General features: G+C 42.2%; 1 protein-coding gene across 1 annotated transcript in view; it reads left to right on the top strand.

Annotated features, from left to right (window-relative positions):
- The window catches only part of LOC133049149 (ATP-binding cassette sub-family C member 4-like), a 165,387-nt gene that overhangs the window by 63,205 nt on the left and 77,081 nt on the right, over positions 1–25,101 (top strand). Inside the window, 7 exon segments of the mRNA XM_061133058.1 lie at positions 5,745–5,841; positions 9,120–9,317; positions 10,642–10,782; positions 11,520–11,557; positions 12,256–12,350; positions 19,150–19,296; positions 23,409–23,488. Of these exon segments, the coding sequence (XP_060989041.1) occupies positions 5,745–5,841; positions 9,120–9,317; positions 10,642–10,782; positions 11,520–11,557; positions 12,256–12,350; positions 19,150–19,296; positions 23,409–23,488 (796 nt within the window).

The raw sequence follows: 25,101 nt of genomic DNA, 5'->3' as shown, positions 1-25,101 counted from the left end.
TTTCATGGATGCTTACTAGAATTAATACTTAGATCTACAATGTAGTATCACCTATAATCTGGCTTAAATCTTGACTCTCATTCCTGTTTCTAAAATGTAGAACTTGTCAGTGACTCCTGCTTGGCTATACAGTGACTAAAGTAGAACAACTCTGATTCTTTCCTGTGTATAATGTGTCCTAACACACACTGACTGAGGCCTCTTATGGAGTCTAGACTGGCCTTTTTGAAAGCCTTGCAAACTTGTTTTTTTCCTAAAACAGCCTTCACATCAGCCCCAGGGTCATGTCGCTTGCTGTTGTTCACTTTGTTAAAGCCAACGAGCCTTCAGCTGCACTTATAAACACCCTGCTGTGTGCACTGAGATCAATGCCTTACTGCACAAAACCTCTTAGTTTACAAGGAGGACAGTGACCAGCAGAGGGGAAGGACACACACTGGGCAGAATAAGGGAGGCCAGGATGCCCAGCTCTCATTCCTGCTTCTGAGGAGCCTGTCTCTACGTGGAGCTTATTAAGACAGACGTCTGAGGGAAAGCTCAGCAGAGTCAGGGTTTAGAGTGTTTTACTACAGGATAGTAAGTGCTGAACAGTGCTGACAGTAAGTGAGAGAACAGGGCAGATGACACATGGCATGGCCTCCAGCTCTCTGATCTGACCCCCCTTTCCCAGCCTCGCCTGTTCATGGCTTGATGAATTTTCCCTAGCTAGTGCTGTGACAGGGATTCCCCACCTCCACCCTCCTGGCATCATGAATATCTCAGCCTCCTTGTTCCCAGCACCCCACCCTGAGCTCACAAATGTGTGTTACAAGTTCTCCATCAGGGCAGGAACAGATTCTGCTGGTCATTGCATCCCTGTCACAGGGAAGGGAGAGCAAGGCATTTTGGTGCCAAGTACAGTGTACTGATTGCAGAAGTTCTCCTGAGTTCTTTTTCAAACACTGGAGATATTTATAAAATCGTCTCAAACATTTTGAGTATACGGCTTTGGATATATACTTGATAGAAGGAAGGTTAAGACTGTTGTTTGTAATCAGAACCACATTCTCTAGGGAAACTTAAAGCAGAGAGCATGAAAGCCATTTAGGAAACCACTCAGCAGCAACTGGAGAGTGTTCTCAAGTTAGAGAATCGGATGGAACAATATGCTGTGAGATATGGTGGTCTTGTGGAAGCTTAGTCATGGGGAGGGTTTTGTATTATAAATGAATGACTCACACTTCTGCCTGCCCTTAACAGTTTCCTTCAGTCATGAATTTATATCGAAGATCATTTAGGTTCATGACTTTGACAGCTTTATGCTGTGAACACAGTGGATTCTACCAGCTACAGAAGGTGAGGGCCTTACGTGAACTGATGCAGTCTCACCTGTGTCCAGGCATGGATCCCATCCTGGTTCAGCCCCACATCACTAGACCGCTGCCTCCTGCGTCATCAGGTCTCGGGGTCTGTCCTGATCAGACTCCCACGCTGCTGTCTACACACGTGCTCCAGCCCTTCACGGACACACCTCCCCCGCCCACCAACCACCACCACCCTGCCACCACCACATTCACAAAGCAGCTCCAGGTACTCAAACAAACAGGCTTCCTTGCTGTCTGCTCCCATCAGCCTTTCCAGTTCATCCCCACACCCACTCGGCATCCAGCTGTGCTGGCTCTGTGGGGATCCTTTCATACCCGGGTCTGTCTGTACACACGGTCCCTCTGTCCCAGAGCCAGGGAGCAGTGTGCCAGGACACAGAAGGAAGGTGGAAGACGGGACCTTCCATTCCCACCTACTCCTTCAGGGGGCGCCCGTGCCCTCTGTCTTCCCACAGCCCTCAGTGGGTACACTTAACAATTTATGAGTCCCTCTGCCACCCATTGTAGCTCAGTTGGGAAAGAATCTGCCTGCAATGCAGGTGACCCAGGTTCGACTCCTGGGTTGGGAAGATCCCCTGGAGAAGGAATGGCAACCCACTCCAGGATTCTTGCCTGGAAAACCTCATGGACAGAGGAGCCTGACAGGCTACAGTCCATGGGGTTGCAAGAACCGGACACGACTTAGCCACTAAACAACCACCACCACCTGCCATCCATAAAGTATGACCGCAGGAAGGCGCCTCCATCCTGCATGTTCTGTTCCAGGAACCCTGCACCTGCTGTGCCTTCTTCCAGGATGTTTCCCCAAACAGCCTCAGGACTCCCATGTCTCCACATCTAAGGCAGCAGCTGCCCTTATTTTTCCTTCAGAACACAGGTCACAGCCGAATAGCGCATTTTCTATAGTTGTTCAGTGTGTCCTCTACACGGTGCAGAGTATTGTCTTCTATCCTGACCTGTGGGTGGATCCTCAGCAAACCTCTGCTGATTGAATGAATGGAGGTGGGGACTCTGTCTTACTTGTATCACCTTCACCATGGGATGTGTCCCCTCTTAATAGAGCCCTTATATAGGATTACATATGGGATTATAGGATTAACACAGCCTTTATATTGGAATAACTGTTATACAATTGGTTGCTGACTCAGTCATTTCTATAGCATGACTTGGAAATCTTTAAAAACTTGGAAAATAGTGTATTTTTCTAGTGATTTAGATAAAAGCATCATTGAGGAAAAATTCAAAGCAATTAACTGATCTCTTCATTGTAATTATTTGTAATACCTCATCTGTGATGGGATGTTAGGAAGAAAACCTCTTAAAACTTTTGGGTTGGTTCATCTTGGACACAATATCCCATCAGATTTGATTAACATCCAACTTTAGGGATTATTGGCAGGTAATTATGAATTAAGGAGAAACAATTCTGATTTAGTACTAAGTTTTTAGTACTAAGTTTGAAAAGATGTTAGTCAAGAAACAGGTATGAACGCTGAGCTAACACATGTCAAAACATAAAAATGAATCCCTTTGGACCTAATGAAGGGATGGTGTATGTATTTACATCCCAGGGTCTTGTTTCTGATCACAGACTCAGTGTCCAGAGTGTCCCCTTAAGAGTTTTCTGACCCGAGTCCAAAGCACATGGCCACTCGTGGTTAGGGAGGAGTGGAAAAGAAAGTGGACGTTTGCTTAGTAGATTGGTGGTTTGATTTCTCAGAACACATGGAAGAGTTGTCATTGACGTTCTGAGATGAAGAAACAGGTTTAGTCACTTGTCTGATGTCATCAGGCTCGTGAGAGGGACTGAGCTGCAGCCTGCTGCCTCCAGATGCTCCATCTGACTCACTCACAGGCTGAGCTCTGGCCCAGGTTCCTGAGACTTGCTCAGGGCCTCAGGCTCCCAGAGTACCTGCCTGGAGCCCTGTCTGTGGTCACCGGGGCCCCAGGCTCACCCACTTGCTTCCCTGGAGGGGTTGTGGACCCTGTGGGATGACACTGGAGCTGAGTCCCTAGGGGTCTATGAAATGTTGGAGTAGTTGTTTGTTTGTTTGTTTTACTGAAAACAATTTAAGGTTGAATAGTGAGGGGTGTCAGAGAAGGCATTGGCAACCTCCTCTAGTACTCTTGCCTGGAGAATCCCGTGGACAGAGGGGCCTGGTAGGCTGTTGTCCATGGGGTCACTAGGAGTCAGACACGACTGAGCGACTTCACTTTCCCTTTTCACTTCCATGCATTGGAGAAGGAAATGGCAACCCACTCCAGTGTTCTTGCCTGGAGAATCCCAGGGATGGGGAGCCTGGTGGGCTGCTGTCTATGGGGTCACACAGAGTCTTCATGGCTGAAGCGACTTAGCAGCAGCAGCAGTGAGGGGTGTCTTAACTAAGAGAACTGGTGGGTGCTCTTAGCCATTGGGTGATTTCCACTGTGATTTAGGCCATTTGGATTCTGTTCTTTTACTTTCATATTTGGAAGGTGTTCACTCCAAATGAAAGAAGACTTGCTTCGTGGATGGAACTGGGAATGTTGTAGTGACTGATAGAGGCCACTCTGGCATTCATTTTCTATCTAATGTTCTTTGGGAACAAGTGTCTAGCAAATGCGCTATGGCAAAGATTACCAAGAATCTATTAATTTTTTGTTGGGAATATTTGCATTATTAATTATAAATAATCACCTAGAAAGCTGTCTAAGAATGTACACATTGTTAAATGACATGAATCCCTCTTCTACCATTCCTGAAGATGATAAAATAGTGTTTTAGTTTAGTCAAGTTTTGAAATCTCAGTATTACTCAGTTGTTTTCCTTTATGAAACATGTAAATATTGTTAAACTGAGTTCTAGAGGAAATAAGTTAGCTGCTTTTGCCTCCTTCAGTAGACTGGTTTTAAGAATTTTTTTATAACACTAGATTCAAATATGCCTCTGATAAATTTAAGAACCTAGTTGAATTAATTGATTTATGTTTATTTAATTTTTAGTATTGATTTGGAATGTAAACTAAAGATCTTTCACTGCTGTGTGGTCTTTGTCTCACTGTTTTAAAAATATATGTAAAACTCCTAGAGGAGAACATAGGCAAACACTCTCTGACATAAATCACAGCAGGATCCTCTATGACCCACCTCCCAGAATATTGGAAATAAAAGCAAAAATAAACAAATAGGACTTAATTAAACCTAAAAGCTTTTGCACAACAAAGGAAACTATAAGCAAGGTGAAAAGACAGCCCTCAGAATGGGAGAAAATAATAGCGAATGAAGCAACAGACAAAAGATTAATCTAAAAAATATAGAAGCAGCTCCTGTAGCTCAATTCCAGAAAAATAAATGACCCAATCAAAAAATGGCCCAAAGATCTAAACAGACATTTCTCCAAAGAAGACATACAGATGGCTAACAAACATGAAAAGATGCTCAACATCACTCATTATCAGAGAAATGCAAATCAAAACCACAATGAGATACCATTACACGCCAGTCAGGATGGCTGCTATCCAAAAGTCTACAAGCAATAAATGCTGGAGAGGATGTGGAGAAAAGGGAACCCTTTTACACTGTAGGTTGGAATGCAAACTAGTACAGCCACTATGGAGAACAGTGTGGAGACTTCTTTAAAAACTGGAAATAGAACTGCCATATGACCCAGCAATCCCACTTCTGGGCACACACACCAAGGAATCTAGATCTGAAAGAGACATGTGCACCCCAATGTTCATGGCAGCACTGTTTATAATAGCCAGGACATGGAAGCAACCTAGATGCCCATCAGCAGACGAATGGATAAGGAAGCTATGGTACATATGCACAATGGTATATTACTCAGCCATTAAAAAGAATTCATTTGAATCAGTTCTAATGAGATGGATGAAATTGGAGCCCATTATACAGAGTGAAGTAAGCCGGAAAGATAAAGACCAATACAGTATACTAACGCATATATTTGGAATTTAAAAAGATGGTAATGATAACCCAATATGCAAAACAGAAAAATAGACACAGATGTACAGAACAGACTTTGGGACTCTGTGGGAGAGGGCGAGGGTGGGATGTTCTGAGAGAATAATATTGAAACAAGTATACTATCAAGGGTGAAACAGACCACCAGCCCAGGTTGGATGCATGAGACAAGTGCTCAGGGCTGGTGAACTGGGAAGACCCAGAGGGATGGGATGGGGAGGGAGGCGGGAGGGGGGATCGGGATGGGGAACACATGTAAATCCATAGCTGATTCATGTCAATGTATGGCAAAAACCACTACAATATTGTAAAGTAGTTAGCCTCCAACTAATAAAAATAAATGAAAAATAAATAAAATGTTTTCAGTTTGAGGCATTCCATTAATGTGCTTTTTGCATTCTGTACCTTTTACATTTGTAGGTGTATTTGTCAGCTCTTGAAAGAGAAGATCACAATCTTAGTCACTCATCAGTTGCAGTACCTAAAAGATGCAAGTCAGATTCTGATATTGAAACATGTAAGTAATTTCTAGAAATCCATGGAATTGCAAGCACCCAGGTGTGTTGAAAGACAGACCTCCCCACGGGTCACTCTCCTTTGGTTCATGGTAAACGCCCTCTTCTCCCTCAGTTTTTTATCCCCTTCTTCTCAGATCTGGTGTTTATGCCTTGGAGAATGAACCTAAAGCCCTGTAGAAATATCACTATTACACTCTAAGCCATATAAAGTGTATAAAAGTACAACCACAGGGTTATTGAATCATCACTATTCTAATGAAATTTTTCAAGGGTAATGCAGTTTTATTTAGAAATTTTTACTTTCCTCTTCCATGACTTAAGTCAAAGTGTATCATTTAGAAATTAGAGATTCTAAGATCTGTTGGTATCCAGGTGATTGCCACACATAGTTTGCCAAAAGAGCATCTTCCATTAACACCAGAAGTGAGGTTGGGTATCTGAGTACCCGGGTCAGAGACGTCCTCTCTGCTGGTGTCTCCAGTTGCTGGTCTCCCTGCCCAGGTCTCTACATGCCTGATATGCGTGGGAGCCTGTGCGGCAGGAGGACAAGGCCCTGCCTTCACGGGGCTCCTGTTCTTATGGGGAGGATGTGACAGAGAAGGTGACATCCTGGCCTCTCTGAGGAGCTGCTGCCTCATGGGGTCTGAGTGACAGGAAGGTGGGGGCCACACAGTCACCTGGGGGAGGGGGTCTGAAGCAGGGGCTCCTCAGGATGGAACTGACCTGGCAGGTTGGAGGAATGGCAGGGAGACCAGTGTGTCTGAGGAGAGTGAGCAGGGGTACATGGAGGGAGCTGGTCCCTGAGCAGTGGACAGTGAGCCTGGAAGTGGGATGGAAGTCTTGGATGGTCCAGATCAGAGGAGGGATGTGGTCTGATGTGGGAGCTAAGAGATTCCTCTGAGGTCACTGGAGGGGTGACAGCAGAAGCAGTCAGGAGTCTTAGTAAAGCTAAGAGGACAGAAGCGTGGGCTCAGGCTAGAGTATCAGCTTCTACAGCTGCCGTATCACAGCACTGCAAGCTGGGTGACTTAAAACAGCAGAAGTTTATTGTCTCTGTGTTCTGGAGGCTACAAATTCCAAATCCAGGTGTTGGCAGGGCCATGCTCTCCCTGGAGGCTCCAGGGGAGAATCCTTCCCTCCAGCCTCTGGTTTCACCGGCATTCCTTGGTGTTCCTTGGCTTCCAGCTGCAGCACTGTGGTCTCTACCTCTGATGTCTCATGGCCATTGTCCCCATGTCAGTCTGGGTCTCTTCTGTTCTCATAATGACATCGGTCTTACTGGCTTTAGGATCACCTTGCTCCACGGTGACCTTATCTTAACTTGATTACATCTGCAAAGACCCTGTATCCAAATAGGGTCACATTCACAGGTATCATGTTTGAGCACATCATTTTGAGGAGGGGGCACCATCCAACCCACAACTCCTAGCATAGTTTGTGGTTGGGTGGAAAGTAGTGACAAGTGTTCAGACTTAGAGGTCATTTGATACTTCACTCCTTGGCTTGTTTACCTCTGGGTCTCAGCACCTTTGTTGTTAACCTCTGACTGCTCCACAGGCCCTTGGTCAGATCCCTGACTTCGGAAAAGAATCTCTGCTCTAAGAAATATTATTAAGATACAGAACCCCTGCCTCTCAAGAAGCAGTTCCATGTGTCAGCCCTTCTTCACTCCTCTAGGAATGGGGGGAGGCTAAGGTTTCTCAGGCTCGAGAGCAGTTGATTTCATGTGCAGAGAGGGAAATTCTAGTGTGTAAACTCCAATGTTGGTAGTGTTATGAGCACAGGATCAGTGGGCAGGAGTATAACCTATTTTGCCCACCTCGAGATGTTTTGGGGCCCCCTTATTGCTTTCTTTGAGGACACTACCCCCAATTTTAGTACTAAGGAAACAACTATTTGTCCACTGGTGAGCACCCCTGCCTGAATTGGGGCCCATCCTCACTGTTGGGTCCCTCTCTTCAGAGCAGATGGCTGTCCCTTCATCCCCCCAGAATTGTCAGTGTTTGGCTGTTGAGTAAAATTGCTGTCTTTGTACCACCAGTCATTTCATTCTGCATATTACAGATTGGTAGTGGTGAATGGTGATTTCATTAAAGAGGTGTGTGAATTTTGCCTCCCCAGTGGAACAAGACACAATATATCTTGCATAATTTTCTAGTTCTGCAGTATCTGATGGTACCCAAAGCCTTCCCTGCATTTCTCCCAGTGGTCCACCTCAGGGAAGAGTGTGAGAGGGGTCCCAGCGAGGGTCCTGGGCCATCTCCCTCCACCTGAGCTGCCTTAACCAGAGCTTCTCTCATTTGATGTGTTCTGCCTCCTGAGATTTTTTTTCCCCTGATGTTTTATTTGCTACTGATTGAATCAGCTGAGTCTGGTTTCATGGGGTCAGAAGGTAGTGAAACATCTACACATTATTTTATATGACTTTGTAAGGGAAGGAAACTGTGCAAGGATATGTCACATGCATTCAAAGAAAATGATTTGACTGGCTGTAGCTTAAGCAGTTGCTTGATTTGGGGAAGCCTGGTTGGCTGCATATGGTTGGTTGTTCTTAAGTTTTTTCTCGGATATGAGTGCATTGATTCTGGCTTAGGTTTTGGTTTGTGGGCACAGACTGCCAAGGCTTCAGAGCCACCACAGCCCCATGGCTTCCTTGTTTAATTACTTTAAAAGGTGGGATTCTGAATTTTCAGTTGGGAACTTGCTGTGTGTGGGGACAGTTGTAGACCAAGGAGAGACCTCTCATAGATTTTCTGTCTGGGGCTGGTTCCTATTATCTCAGCCAGGCACATGATAGTATGATGGTGACAGTAGTCAATGAAGATTTAATGACTGACTCTTACCTATATGCAGATGTACTTGTACCCACCTCTGGGTTAAGTTTAAATTTCTTTCCTGGAATTGTCACATGAGGCTTCTTTTAATTTCCATGTTGTCTAAAAAGACTGTGCTGATCCTCCCACCAACCTCTGTACTTCTTGCTTCCCTAAGTTCCCAGGGTAGTCATGTCAATGGCCTCCATTTTTAACACATGAGCACACGTTTCTTTCATATCCCCCAGCACCTAACACAGGGACAGGGACAGGGTTTGGCAGAGAACACAATGCTCAGTTCTGTACTGATTGACTGAACTAGATTTCTCAACAAGAACTCTAGAACCAGGGATCAGTTTTTTCAAAAATGTTAATTTAAGACCAGATAGCTTTTCTTGATTAGTATTTAGGTTGGTTTAATATTATCAAATATGAATTAATTCCTCTCAACTTTTTTATTTTAGGGGGTAGTGGTGGAAAGAGGAACTTACTCTGAGTTCCTGAAATCCGGGATAGATATATTTTCCCTTTTTGAGAAGGGGAATGAGCAGTCTGAACCATCTCCATTGTCAGGAACTTCCACTGTGATCTCTGAGTCTTTGGTTCAGTCTCTCCAATCTCCCAGACGCTCATTGAAAGATGCAGCTCCAGAAGACCAAGAAGTGAGTTTCTTATCCTGCAGTGTGCCTGGATCTGTCTGCTCTTGGTGGTCACATGGACCTTCAGTCTGCTCATGACATCTTCATTTGTCCCAAAGTAGACCCTAAGGTTCCCAAAGTCTTGTTCCATGGAATTGATAGAAGAGCATGAAGGAAGCAAGCCTGCTTGGGGTTCCCCTTTGAGTATAGGATGGAGACTCTTATGGAGATCAGTAGCGGTGCACTGCAATGAATTTCTGAGTGAATGTGGCTCACACTGATTGAGGACTCTTCACTTTGCCATAGTTACATCCTACTCATGCTGGTGGCCCCTGGCTTCCCTTAGGCATCCTGAGGCTTAATGTGAAGACCCCCTTAGACTGAGTCCTGCTGTTGTCACGTTAAATCATCTACTTTTCCTATTTGTTGTAATGTTCTAGCACTCATGTGACTGATGGTATTATTTTGCCTCTGTGTCAGATGGTTTGTGATAGGCCAGAGGTAACATGTGCAAAGGACCTGACTCATGGTAGACACTTCGGTATTAGTTCCCATCCTCCTTTCTTACCCTTCAAGACCAAGAACCACACCTTGTCGACCTTGAATCCAGGGGCCAGGAAAGAGCCAAGGACACACTAGGCTTCTGTGACTCTTTAATGCATTCTAAGTGCTCCAGACAGAAATGCACTAGATCTCCCTTAAAAATATACACAGATATTCCTTGATATCCAAACCCAGGAGCCTGGAATGATTCTGATAAGTATTCAGATCAGCTATTCACTTTCTAAACTCGAATCACTCTCTGAAATTTAGCAACCAAATAGATTCAGATCATATGCATGCAATGTGCTATATAAACTCCTATTTAACTCTGTGAACTCAGTTTACTGTATTTGGCTAGTGTTTTGAACCCCAAGTATGTTTTCTGTTTCTATCATTGAGTGACACAGTCATCTAGAGGGATACATTAGCTCCATATCATTTTGTGTGTTATTTTAGAGGAAGTTTCTGCATTTATGCATTAATTAATTTTGTTGTGTGTGTGTTGAGAGTCATGTTCTATTTTAAGCAAAGCTCCCCAACAGTGAATAACCTCATGTGAATGACGTTTGACTATTTCTCATAGATTCCTACGAGTGGGATGGCTGGGTCCAGGGGTAAACACGTATGTGGTTTGGCCAGATATTCCCACACCCTTCTCCGTAGGAGATGGACCATTCTGCACTCCTACCAGTGTATGAGATGTGTCTGATTCCCACAGCTTTGCAGAGGAGGACATTGTTGCACTCTTGAAATTTGGGGTTAATTTTTTAAAATTTCATCTCTCACTGCCATTTTTCCCTTTTAGGCTGAGAATATACAGGTTGTACTACCTCTAGAGGACCATTTGGAAGGAAAAGTTGGTTTTAAGACCTATAAGAATTACTTCACAGGTGGTGCTGACTGGTCTGTCATCATCTTCCTTATTCTAGTAAACATTGCAGCTCAGGTACGTAAGGGTGTTTATTTTGATTTGTGCACTCAGCTATTTATATTATATTTTATAATTATTTTTAAATATTTGTATTAAGAGATTTATCTCAAAGACTTGGCTCATGCAGTTGTGGGCCTAGCTTGGTAAATGTGAAATCAAAAAGGCAGACCCGTAGGCTGGAAGCTCACACAGTAGCTGACCCTGATGTCTTGAGACAGAATTTCTTCCTCCTCCAGGAAGTCTCAGGTTTTGCTCTAAGGGCCTTTGACTGACTAGATGAGGCAACCACAGTGTTGAGAGTGATCTCCTCTACTTAAATTCTGATGATGGATGTGAGCCACATCCACAAAATACCCACATAGCAACATCTGGATGAGTATTTAGTTGAATCACTGGAGACTGGCCCAGCCAAGCTGACACCCAGAACTGACACTCCCTGTACCTGTCAAGCTTTTTGCTTTGAAAAATCCCAACATTTGTTTTGTTATTACTGACTTTGCAGTCCGCTTGGGTTTGCATTGAAGTACATTATATTTGGGGAGCAAAGTATTCTAGGGAAAAGGGGATCTCTTTTAAAGATACTAACGTGTAAGATGCCCTCCCTGACCTGTGGTCGTCTGGGTGAGAGTCTTGGCGCAGACCTGAGCCGAAAGGACCGCCTCCGTGTCCTGGAGCCTTCCCCTCCCCCATCCTGTGAGCGGGTGTGGGGCTCAGTGACGTCAGTGTCTGAGTGACTGTGTTTCCTGCTCCAGGTCGCCTACGCCCTGCAGGACTGGTGGCTTGCATACTGGTGAGTGATTCCTGGTCTGACCCACAGTGCTGTGAAATCTACACGAACCTCACTTTCCCACAGAGTCGGGGGAGTGATGGGGCTAGTTCAGCCTCCTCTTCTGACCCTCACTTAGTTTTCCTGAAGAAAGATCAAAGTTCCTGCGGGTGGTGTGTGATCCCCTCGTGGTCTCTCCCCCACCGTGTCCCTCCCTTTAGCAACTTCTTCACAGACAATTTTTTTTTTTTTCATTTTTTGAACTTTTAATATTGTATTTGGAAATGGCCGATAAACAATGGTGTGATAGTTTCTTTTGAATAGTGAAGGGACACCGCCATACATATGCATGTATCCATTCTCCCCCAGACTTCCCTTCCATCTACCATATAACATTCAGCCAAGTTCCATGTGTTATACAATAAGTCCTTGTTGGTTACCTGTTTTAAATATAGCAGTTTGTGCTTGAACATCCAAACTCTCTAACTGTCCTTCCCCTTGGCAACGATAAGTTCATTTTCTAACTCTGCCTTCACAGATAATTTTGAAAACTGAAAGTGGTGATTCAGATTTTTAAAAGGGAGATACACACAGGGCCTTTCAAGCTGGGAAACACTTTCCAGCATAATATACATTTCTTGAATTGAGGTAATTTTTTTGTGATATCTGTGTAAATTTTATGCATATCTATAGTGTAATATTTTTAATTTTCTGTTCCATAGGGCGAATGTACAAAGTAACCTGTATTTTGGGGGATATTTAAAAGAAGATGAAGATGTAGTATTTGTTCTGAACTGGTTCTTAGGAGTTTATTCAGGTAAAATTCAGTCATCTGCTCTAGAATACCAGAGTTTAAGGTGCTTACAATGAGTCCGCATGAGCAAGAGGGCTTCCAGAGTAATTCAGTAATGTCTTAATGGACTGAGTGTTTGAATCGCATTACTCTGTGAATTAATTAGAATGATTATTTTAAAGATCTACTAGAAGAAAAGAGGTTGAATGAAGACTCTTAACTTGCTTCATACTGGATTTTGGTAGTTAAACCAGGATTGCATATTGAGAAAATCAGTCACTGGAAATACACACTGTAACTACTGTGTACTCTAATAGGTGCTTTAACTAAATCTTATATCCTTATATTAATGGACAAGGGGACTAGACATGAATCCCCACCCTGTGGTTCAAGTTGTTCCAATTCTGTCTGAATAAACCCTGGCTTTTATTGATCTTGGATGAAATCCTCTGGCAGCATTGTCCCCAGACAAAAGCATTATTCCCTCCCAGGTATGCCAAGCTTCCCTTTCCACACTGCTCATCTCCTGGGCTTCACCAATAACTTGAGAAACTAAGCAGGGGAAGTCCAGTGTCTGGAATTAGGATTCCTTCTCTTTCTTACCCTGAGATCACAGTGTTACCTCCTCCCCAACTGTGATTAATTAAAAATTTGGCTTGCCAGACTAATATTAACTATTAACATGACTCTCTCTATTCACAATTTAGGATATATATATAGCATAGCATTACATACTATTTGAAGGATGTCTTTAACAAAAATTTTAAATGCTTTCTTTATCCATTCATCTGTTGATGTATGTTTAGGTTGCTTCCATGTCCTAGCTTTTGTAAATAGTGTTGCTATGAACACTGGGGTGCATGTGTCTTTTTGAATTATGGTTTTCTCACCATAATTGTGGTCTCACCATTGTGGTCTACTCACAATGCCCAGTAGTGGGATTGCTGGGTCATATGGTAGTTCTATTTTCAATTTTTTAAGTAATCTCCATACTGTTCTCCATAGTGACTGTAGCAATTCCTAGTAACAGTGCAAGAAGGTTCTCTTTTTCCATACCTTCTCAAGCATTTATTGTTTGTATATTTCTTGATGATGGCAATTCTGACTGGTGTGAGGTAATACTTTATTATAGTTTTGATCTGTATTTCTCAAATAATGATATTGAGCATCTTTTCATATGCCTCTTGACCATCTATATGTCTTCCTTGGAGAAAGGTCTATATAGATTTTCTGCCCATTTTTTGATTGGGTTATTTGTTTTTTTTTTTTTTTTTTTTAATTAAGCTGCATGAGCTGTTTGTATACTGCGGAGATTAATCCTTGGTCAGTTACTTATTTTGTAATTACTTTCTCCCATTTTCAGGGCTGTCTTCATCTCATTTGTGATACATATATACATTGGATTGGGGGAGAGGGCTCCCTGGGTATCTCAAATGGTAAAGAATTTGCCTGCAATGCTGAAGAACTGAGTTTCATCCCTGGGTCAGGAAGAACCCCTGGATAAGGGAGTGACAACCCACTCCAGTATTCATGCTCAGAGAAGTCCATGGACAGAGGAGCCTGGTGGGCTATAGTCCATGGGGTTGCAAAGAGTTGGACATGACTGAGTGACTAACACATGTACACTGGAATACTACTTATCCATAGAAAGGAATGAGATTGGGTCATTTGTCAAGAGGTGGTTGGACCTAGAGTCTGTCATACAAAGTAAAGTAAGTCAGAAAGAGAAAAACAGAAGAAAATACTTGTATTAATGCATATATATATATGCATTAATATATATGCATTCCATATATATATATGGAATCTAGCCTCTTCGTGGATCACTGCCTTATCATGGTGAAGGGGCTTGCATAACTCAATGAAGCTATGAGCTATGCCATGTAGGCCCACCTAAGACAGACGGGTCATAGTGGAGAGTTCTGACAAAATGTAATCCACTGGAGGAGAGAATGCCAAACCACTTCAGTGTACTAGCCATGAGAAACCCATGAACTGCATAAAAAGGCAAAAAGATATAACACCAAAAGATTAGCCCCCCCAGGTCAGAAGGTGTCCAATAAGCTACTAGGGAAGAGCAGAAGACAAATACTAATAGCTTCAGACAGAATGAAGTGGCTGGGTCAAAGTGGAAATGACGCTCAGTTGTGGATGTGTCTGTTGGGGAAAGTAAAATCTGATGCTGTAAAGAATAGTATCGCATAGGAAACTGGAATGTTAGGTCCACGAATCAAGGTAAATTGGACATGGTCAAGCAGGAGATGGTAAGAGTAAACATAGACATCTAAAAATCAGTGAACTAAAATGGATGAGAATGGGTGAATTTAATTCAGATGACCATTATATCTACTATTGTGGGCAAAAATTACTTAGAGGAAATGGAATAACCCTCATAATCAACAAGACTCCAAAATGCAGTTCTTGGGTGCAACCATAAAAACGACAGAATGAACTTGGTTCATTTCCAAGGCAAACCATTCAACATCTCAGTAATCCAAGTTTATGCTCCAGCCACTGATGCTGAAGAAGCTGAAGGTGATCAGTTCTATGAAGACCTAGAAGCCCTCCTAGAACTAAATGCAGAGTTCCAGAGAACAGCAAGGAGAGATTGGAAGCCCTTCTTTGTAGCCTTTCTTTCTACAAAGAAATAGAGGAAAAACAACAAAAAGGGTAAGGCTAGAGATCTCTTCAAGAAACTTGGAAATATCAAAGGAACATTTCATCCAAAGATGGGCATAATAAAGGGCAGAAATGGTTAAGACCTAACTGAAGCAGAAGATATCAAGAAGAGATGGAAGAATACACAGAAGAACTATACAATAAAAATCTTAATGACCTGGATAACCACCATGATGTAGCCTCTCACTCAGAGCCAGACATTCTGCAGTGTGAAGTCAAGTGAGCCTTAGGAAGCATGGCTGCCTATAAAGCTACTAGAGGTGATGGAATTCTAGCAGAGCTATTTAAAATCCTAAAAGATTTAAATTGCTACATTCAATATGTCAGCAAATTTGGAAAATCCAGCAGTGGCCATAGGACTGGAAAAGGTCAATGCTCATCCCAGTTCCCAAGAAAGGCAGTACTAAAGAATGTTCAGTCCACCAGACAATTGCACTCATCTCCCATGCTACTAACGTTATGCTCAAAATCCTTCAAGCTATGTTTCAGCATCATGTGAACTGAGAACTTTCAGATGTTCAAGCTGCATTTAGAAAAGGCAGAGGAACCAGAGATCAAATTGCCAACATTGGCTGGATCATAGAGAAAGCAAGGGAATTACAGAAAAGCATCTACCTCTGTTTCACTAACAAAGCTAAAGCCTTTGACTGTGTTTGTCATAACCAACTATGGAAAACTCTTAAAGAGATGGGAATACCAGACCTTCTTACCTGTCTCCTGAAAAACCTGTATGTAGATCAAGAAGCAACAGTTAGAACCCTGTATGGAACAACTGATTGGTTCAAGATTGAGAAAGGAGTACAACAAGGCTGTTTATTGTCACCCCATTTGTTTAAATTATACACAGAGCACATCATGTGAAATGCCAGGCTGGATGGGTTACACTGGAATCAAGATTGCTGGAGAATATCAACCTCAGATATGTGGGTGATACCACTCTATTGGCAGAAAGCAAAAGGAACTGAAGAGCCTCTAAAAGTGAATATTAAAAAAAAAAAACAAAAAACTAAGATTATGGGATCCAGTCCCATCACTTCATGGCAAACAGAAGGGGAAAATGTGGGAGCAGTGACAGATTTCCTCTTCTTGGGCTCTAAAATCACTGCAGATGGTGACTGCAGCCATGAAATTAGAAGTCAGTTTCTTCTTGGCAGGAAAGCTATGACAAACCTAGACAGTGTGTTAAAAAGCATTGACATCACTTTGCCGACAAAGGTCTGTATAGTCAAGGCTGTGTTCTTTCCAGTAGTCATGCACGGACGTGAGAGCTGGACTATAAAGAAGGCTGAGCACTGAAGAATTGATGCTTTAGAACTGTGGGACTAGAGAAGACTTGAGATTGAGAGTCCTTTGGACAGCAGGGAGATCAAAACAGTCAGTCTAAGAGGAAATCAACCCTGAATACTCATTGGAAGTACTGATGCTGAAACTGCAGCTCCAGTACTTTGGCCTCCTGATGCAAGCAGCTGACTCACTGGAAAAGACCCTGATGCTGGGCAAAGTTGAAGGCAAAAGGACAAGAGAGTGACAGAGGATGAGCTGGTTGGATGGCATAACCAATTCATGAACTTGGGCAAACTCCAGGAGATGGTGAGGGACAGGGAAGCCTGACATGCTGCAGTCAATGGGGTTGCGAAGTGTTGGACACGACTTGGTGACTGAACAACAACAACATGGAGTAAAAAAAATTGTACAGATGAACCAATTTGTAGGGGATGAATAGAGTTGTAGATGTAGAGAATAGATGTTTGGGTACAGAGCAGGAATGGGGTGTTGCGGTTGTTTAATGGACCGGAACCTGGTGGTCCGGAGTCAACGATAGGAAAGTGAAAGAGAGAGAGCCGGAGGGAAAGAGAGAGAGAGAGAGAGAGAAAGACACGGGAACCCAAGCTCTGATGGAGCAAAGGTGCTTTAAGGTCTTTCTGTGAGTATATATAGACTGTTGTATGAGGAATGATAATGATCGACAATGATAAAGATCAGAAAACCAAATGTACAGCATCCATTACCAAGGGAACAAGGGATTAACAATGGTCATAAGGTCAGGAGACAGTCTATATCTCAAGAAAGGGGATCGAGACTAAGCAGTTTTGTCATAAGTAGAATTTACTGAAGGAGATCCACGCATGTCTCATCCTATGACCTCAGTCCTGGGAGTGGCGTGCCGTTCCACTCAGTTTCTGTTGCCAGAAACTGATAAGGAACAGAGAATTTATGAGAAACAGCATGTAGGAATCCTCCTGTTAAACATTCCCTGACAGTGGTGAGGTGAGGGAGATGAATTGGGAGATTAGGACTGACACATACACACTACCATGTGTGAAACAGACAGCTCGTGGGAAGCTGCTGTGTAGCACAGGGTGCTCAGCTCAGTGCTCTATGATGACCTAGAGGGGAGGGATGGGGGGAAGGGAGGTCCAAGAGGGAAGGGAGATATGTATACATATAGCTGATTTACTTTGTTGAACAGCAGAAACTAACGCAATATTGTAAAGCAACTATACCCCAATAATTTTTTTAAATAAGTAAAAATTTAAATATCCTCACAGGAAATGCTTGGAAAAGCTTTCTGCAAAGAGTAATTATGTAAAAATCCACTCATTGAAATTTTGAATTTATTTTATTGATCAATTGATAAGAAACGAATCTACCAGCTGTTTAGCTTCTAAATTGATGGACAATGAGGGCTTAAAGAAGGAAGGGATTCTGTTACACATTCATATAGGATTGTGGGCTAAGGCAATGCCTATTGATGGAATTCAAGAATTTAACCAGCTTTCAGAATTTAAATAATACTGATGTGCCAGCTGAATGGAGAAAAGTACTTGATGGAATATATGTTGCTGAATTTATCCCCACTCTATATAGCATAGTGAGTTGAAGAGATGTTTGGAGGGCTATTTTAATTTTTATATGCATCGTAGTGCTCATTTATGTCATTGATAAAACATAAATTAAAATGATTATATTTATTTACAAATGCTTTGGGAGTCTATAAAATAGTGAGAGATTAGATTGGAGAAGGAAATGGCAACCCACTCCAGTGTTCTTGCCTGGAGAATCTCAGAGACCAGGGAGCCTAGTGAGCTGACGTCTATGGGGTCACACAGAGTTGGACACGACTGAAGTGACTTAGCAGCAGCGGCAGCAGTTTAGATTATCTTGTTTAGATTATCTCATGTCCAAAGATAATTTCTGGTTTCTTGCAGTTCAGTTATGAAAGAGATTGTCCACTTGCAACTTAACATGGTCTTTTCATGCTCGTTATAGCGACTTGGGCATAGAAGTAGCTACTTTATTTTTAATATTTTAAATTTTTATTATAGTTGCTTTCCAACGTTGTGTTAATTTCTGTTGTACAGCCAAAGTGAACCAGTTGAACATATATCCTCTCTTTGGATTTCCTTCCCAATTAGGTCACCACAGAACATTAAGTAGAGTTCCCTGTGTTATACAATAGGTTCTTAAAAAGCTACTTTACATGGAAGTATATTTCCTTGTAAATTACAAGGAAATGGTAGATCATTTCTCCTTTTCCCTGTTAATTCATGTGCTGGTAGCAAAGCATTGGAGAAGGGAATAGCAATCCACTCTAGTATTCTTGCCTGGAGAATTCCATGGATAGAGGAGCCTGGGGGCTACAGTCCATGGAGTTGCAAAGAGTATGACTTGACTGAGCAACTAACACTTTCACTTTCACCAAAGCATACCTTACTTTTAGATTATGGGCCATGTTGGTAATAATGAGATTTGAAATGTAGAGAAAGGAAGATCAGCTACTTGTATAATTATCTTTCTTATAAGTTTTATTAGAACTTGTAATTGAATTAGGCAAGCCTAGAATGAAGCTGTAGTTCACACATGATTTTTCCCCCTTGTTGTTTCTATTTAGTAGGAGGAAAACAGTGATTTTTATATTTTTCTTTATAAATGTATTTTTGAAAGCATTAAACTATTAGATAACCTACTTTATATATATGTATATATATATATATATGTTTTTTATTCTGTATATATGTAAATCTCCATATAAATTTTATTTATAGAATAAAATGCACAGTACCTTTTTAAACTGCCTGCCATGCTTTAGCATGGTTGAGGATAAGACAGAGATCTTGTGCTGAATGATGCTTCTTTATTTCAGGGTTAACTGTGTCTACTGTCCTTTTTGGTATCACAAAGTCTCTGTTGATATTCTATATCCTTGTTAATTCTTCACGAACTTTGCACAACAAAATGTTGGAGTCCATTTTAAGATCTCCGGTATTGTTCTTCCATAGAAATCCAATAGGTAAGTCAGACACGAAATTTCTTAAATGAATATGTCTTGTTACCACATTAAGTGCCTATTTGCATTTTCATATTTGAAAGTGGAAGAGATGCTTGGAAGAAAATCACTATGTATGTTTATTCATTTTCTACAAAAAGCTTCACTGGTAATTTTTCCTACCAGAGAAAATCTGAATATAGGAGCATATAAGCTTTCATTCCAATTTATGCATGTCTGTAAATATACATGAATGTTTATTTTGCAGGATGATTTAGGAGTCCATTTGTTATGTGGCGTATGAAACACCCAACAGATGATGAAAATGTGTTGAAATGTTTTTGACTAGTTGTTAAAACATTGGCTGTGTTACATGGTGTTAAGCTAACTAGGAAGGACCTTCTTCCAGGAACATCTCTACAGAAAACAGGCTGTGTGTTTGTTTCTCTCATTGTCCATCCATTTCTGGGACCACAGAGCTCTGACATGTGCTCATATTTTGAGTTTTACCTAAATGGTAATGTAAGATTAATTAAAATACAAGATCAGTGAAATGTAAACATCCTCTTCGATAAAATCAGCTCTCTAGTTTTACAATCGGAGAAGGCAATGGCACCCCGCTCCAGTACTCTTGCCTGGAAAATCCCATGGACAGAGGAGCCTGGTAGGCTGCAGTCCATGGGGTCGCTAAGAGTCGGACACGACAAAGCAGCTTCACTTTCACTTTTCACTTTCATGCATTGGAGAAGGAAATGGCAACCCACTCCAGTGTTCTTGCCTGGAGAATCCCAGGGATGAGGGAGCCTGGTGAGCTGCTGTCTGTGGGGTCGCAAAGAGTCGGATACGACTGAAGTGACTTAGCAGCAGCAGCAGTTTTACAATGGACTTTGGTTACATTAAAGATGTCTTTTGGTACCTAGCAGGTGGATCTTCATTATTAAGAGTGTCCCTGAAGGGTTCCCAGTAGTTTCTTCCTCCACCCTGAGGTCTTCAACCTGTCTTGCTTTGGAAGGTAACCTCCTGACCTGGGTTCCTATGAAGAGCTAGTTCATCAGCACACATGCCCACTCTGTTCAGTTGGTTAGACTTGTGCTGAGGCCCAGGGAAGCTTTGTTTTTGCAGGTGATGATTGAAAGGACCTGTTGAGGCAGGGATGTGACTGCAGAGAGGACCGCAGTAGTCTTGGCCTGGCCATCAACTATCTGTGTGATCGAGGCCAATGTAGGTAGATACTACTGGGCCGGCAAATCTCCAGGCACGATGTTGTCATGGTTATAAGTATGGATCCTGGAGCCAACTTTCTTGGTTCAGTCCTGGAGATAGTTACTAATAGTAATAGCCACTTATGTTAATACTTATATGCTAGTTATTTAATTTCTCTGTGTCTCAATTTTCTTACCTATAAAATGAGGATACTGTTCACACACTTACTGATATCTTGATGATGTGGGCATGAAGCAGGTAAATATATTCACAGCGCTTAGCACAGGGTCAGTGTCTAATGAACCTCAGTGAGGCTATCAACCTGGTGTCTGGTAACTTCTCTCCTGTGAAATGGAATTAAGCAGTGCCCTTCCTGTTTCATAAGACTGTCGTGAGGATTAAATAAGACTGTTTAGTGAAGCATCTTGTGCACATTTATTCAACACATGTTCTTTACTACAGGCACTGTGAGGAGCACAGGATGGTAAACTGCAGAGGCACACACAATCTCATTTTATTACGAATGGAGTGAGGAAGTGTTTGGAAGAATCTTTGCTATTATGGCTGTGAAGTTGCTCTACTTTTCCTGTTAATGTGGAAATTACAGTTGTAAATTTGGGAGCATCAAGTGGGACTGAATTTCTGTTATCACAGCTTGTGACCACTGTTAACCAGGATCTTGATGACTTGTAGGCTTCCCCAAATGCTGATTTATTATTCAAGGATTTGGAACCAAGTTTAAATCTTTAAGGTCACTAATCCTAGAGCAGCAGGCATACCAGTGTGGATCTTGTCAGCCCTTCCTGTGTCTTTTGTCAGAACTTCATCCCTTCAAGAAAATAGAAGCCCAAATAAGTACTGCAAAGATAGGCCCAAAGGTTTAGGGGCCAGTTATTCACTCTTTTAGTGGTGTATTAAATTGAACTCTTTCTTGTGTTTATTTTCAAAAGTAGAATTTGTGATAGATTGTTTATGGTGTCTTTGTCTCTGGTATGTGATAGCATGAAGAGAGAACCACACAGAGTGGTATTACTTGTTACCAAGTTCAAGCTTGCTCTGCTTGCCTCACAACACCGATAAGTCTTATAGACAATGTGTTAAGGCAAAGAATAATGTCTTTATTTGGAAACCTGGCAGACTGAGAAGATGGCAGACTGATGTATCAAAATAGCCATCTTATTGGGATCTGGATGCCTGGTTCTTTTATAGAACAGAGAGGAGAGTAGGTGAGGAAGTAAAGTCAAAAGACCATTTATCTTGCACAATAAGAGGGCATTTGTTCATTTTTTTCTTTTCTGCAGCCATTCACAGGTGGTGAGGGTCAGATTGTCTCCCTGTGAGCTGAAAAAAGCCACCTTAGTTTAACATTCAGGCAGAGGGGCAGGGTTCCCTGACCAAAGCAGTGACTAGCAGTGGTCAAAGAAACAGATCCAGCATGGAGTCAAAATTGGCTCCTCCCTGTTACAGTACCTTTGATGTGTACCTCTCCTGTCTGGGGCCAGTGTCCTGTTCTTTCTCATCCTGAGTCTCCTCAGAGTGCATCACTCTTGCAGGGGTGGCTGCAGAGTCCTGATGGCTGCAGCATCCTTTGTTTAGTGATGTGACATTTTTAGTTTACCCCAGATATTTACCAGAAATTCCCATATTTTATCCTGCAGCCTTAAGGATATACTATTATTGTGGATTCTGAGAAGGCAAATAAAATCAATGATAAGTGATTCTTAGTCATTTAGTAATATTTCTGTTTTCCTGCCTACATCCCTGTGATCTTCTTAGATGCTTATTTGTAAGTCTGTGCTTGTTACACCTGGTACACCTCTGAAAACAGCGACTTATTAAGCCAGTAGTAAACTCACAACTTGGAAATAGCCACAATCCAAAATTTCCCAAAATGTGAGGTGCTGTGAGCCATCTGGAGGGAAAAAAATTTACAGAGAGGATATAATTATGTTTATTATAGAAAGCATCATTTGGCAAAATTAATCTTGATAATAAAGCAAAATTAGTGTGACAATTAGGATTAACTTAGGTATTTTACAACTGTTTATTTCCTGATTTAGCACTTGGAGTGAGCCTTAGATGGGATGGATCTAAAGGGAGGGAACTTTCTCAAATCCACCAATTCTTCCTGATACTGCCACAAGGTTCCCCCATTCTTGTAAAAATCAGGGCAAAGTTTCAACTCCCCACCCACTGCCATTTGGTGGTATTTTTGTTTCTCTTTAGGTATCATCCTATTTTGTCTTTCTTTTTACCACTGACATTGACTTATTTAATATGAATTTGTAATATATTAAATTTTTTGTTGTTTTACCACTAAGTCATAAATGACTCTTTTGTAGTCCTATGGACTGTAGCCTGCCAGGCTCCTCTGTCTATGGGATTTCCCAGGCAAGAATACTGGAGTAGGTTGCCATTTCCTCCTCCAGGGGATCTTCCTGACCCAGGGATTAAACCCCTGTCTCTTATATCTCCTGCATTGGCAGATGGATTCTTTAGCACGGAGTCCCTGGGGAAGCCCAATATATTAAATATTTAATACATGTACATTATTTTTTTAAAGATTTATTTATTTATTTTTAGTTGCATTAGGTCTTTGTTGCTACACATGGGCTTTCTCTAGTTATAGCAAACAAGGGTTACTCCTCATTGAGGTGCCTGGGCTTCACATTGTAGTCTCTTTTTATGTTGCAGAGCTCAGACTCTAGGCACATGAGCTTCAGTAGTTGTGGTGCACAGGCTTAGTTGCTCTGTGGCATGTGGAATCTTCCCGGACCAGGGATTGAACACATGTCCCCTACAGTGGGGACACTGTACCACCAGGGAAGTCCCTAAATACATAGTCTTCAAAATTATTGTTTTGATATGTTCATGAATTATTTCTCTTAAAGCTCCTGAGGAAATGAGTAATTTCTCGTTTCCTGTTCTTACAGGAAGAATTTTGAATCGTTTCTCCAAAGACATTGGGCATATGGATGATTTGCTGCCCCTGACATTTCTTGATTTCATCCAGGTAATGTACCAGTCCTTCCAGAGTTCTCACAGGGAGGAACAGAGTGCCTGTTTCTCAAGGATTTTTCACAGGGGCTGAGGGTGGGCCTTTCAACCTGGCCATGTATCCTGTTATCCTCAGTAAAGGCTGTTTGTGAGAGAAAGGTGCAGTTCTGATTGGGATCCTGAGTTAACATGAGTAACCCCTGGGGTAGGCATGTCTACACAGTCACGTCAACATTGATCTGAAGCAGCGACATGCTGGGTAAGTGGTTCTCCCTCTGCCTCCGAGGTGTCTGGCATGGATTCCCTTTACTATGAGCACATTTCATAATATAAAAATAATCACCTCTCATGGAAAGATAGCCTAGATTAACTAAATTATACCTTGTATTGGGCTTCCCAGGTAGCTCAGTTCAGTTCAGTTCAGTTCAGATGCTCAGTCGTGTTCGGCTGTTTGTGACCCCATGAACTGCAGCATGCCAGGCCTCCCTGTCCGTCACCAACTCCCAGAGTTTACCCAAAGTCAGGTCCATTGAGTCAGTGATGACATCCAATCATCTCATCCTCTGTCGTCCCCTTCTCCTCCTGCCCTCAATCTTTCCCAGCATCAGAGTCTTTTTAAATGAATCAGCTCTTCACATCAGGTGGCCAAAGTATTGGAGTTTCAGCTTCAACATCAGTCCTTCCAATGAACACCCAGGACTAATCTCCTTTAGGATGGACTGGTTGGATCTCCTTGCAGTCTAAGGGACTCTCAAAAGTCTTCTCCAACACTACAGTTGAAAAGCATCAATTCTGCCAATGCAGGAGATGCAAGAGACATGGAATCGATCCCTGGGTTGGGAAGATGCCCTGGAGAAGGGAATGGCAATCCACTTCAGCATTCTTGCATAGAAAATTCCACTGACAGAGGAGCCTGGCAGGCTATAGTCCATGGGGCTGCAAAGAGTCGGACACAACTGAGCAAGAGCATGATGTATTGTATTTCCACAGGGGACAAATATCTGCTGCACCATTTTATTTGGATAAAGCCACGTGCGGTTACTTACAAAGAAAAGTTTGGCTAAAAATAAGGTGAAAATAATATTTTAACAAGGACAGTGTTGTTTAGTTGCTAAGTTGTGTCCAACTCTTCTGTGATCCCATGGATTATCGCCTGCCAGGCTCCTCCATCCATAGGATATCTCAGGCAAGAATACTGGAGTAGGTTGCCATTTCCTTGTCCAGGGAATATTCCTAACCCTGAGATCAAACTCGTGTCTCCTGCATCTGCTGCATTGCAGGCAGATTCTTACCACTGAGCCACCTGAGAAGTCCAAGAAGGACCATAGAGAGCAACTTTGAAGACACAAAAGCTTTTAAACCAGATATTCGATTCCAGGATCAAAGTCATCTCAGAAAATGTCTTTTGTTTATGTAGGCAGTTTTTCTTTTCACAAGCTGATTGCTCTGTCTTAAGGTGTCTTAAAAAGAGAGAGAGAGACCTACAGGAATACCTTCTATCTAGCCTCAGTTTGTCTGTGAACTTGAGGTTCTAAGAAATAATGTTAGGTCATCTCAGCTCTCATCCTCACATTCAGTATTGATGCTCTTATGGAGTGGGGTTTTGTTTTTTTTTTTTTTTTTTGCCTC

The sequence above is a fragment of the Dama dama genome, chromosome 30 (genome assembly GCF_033118175.1).
Source record: "Dama dama isolate Ldn47 chromosome 30, ASM3311817v1, whole genome shotgun sequence".
Lineage (NCBI taxonomy): Eukaryota > Metazoa > Chordata > Mammalia > Artiodactyla > Cervidae > Dama > Dama dama.
This window is presented reverse-complemented; position numbering and strand designations above follow the sequence as displayed.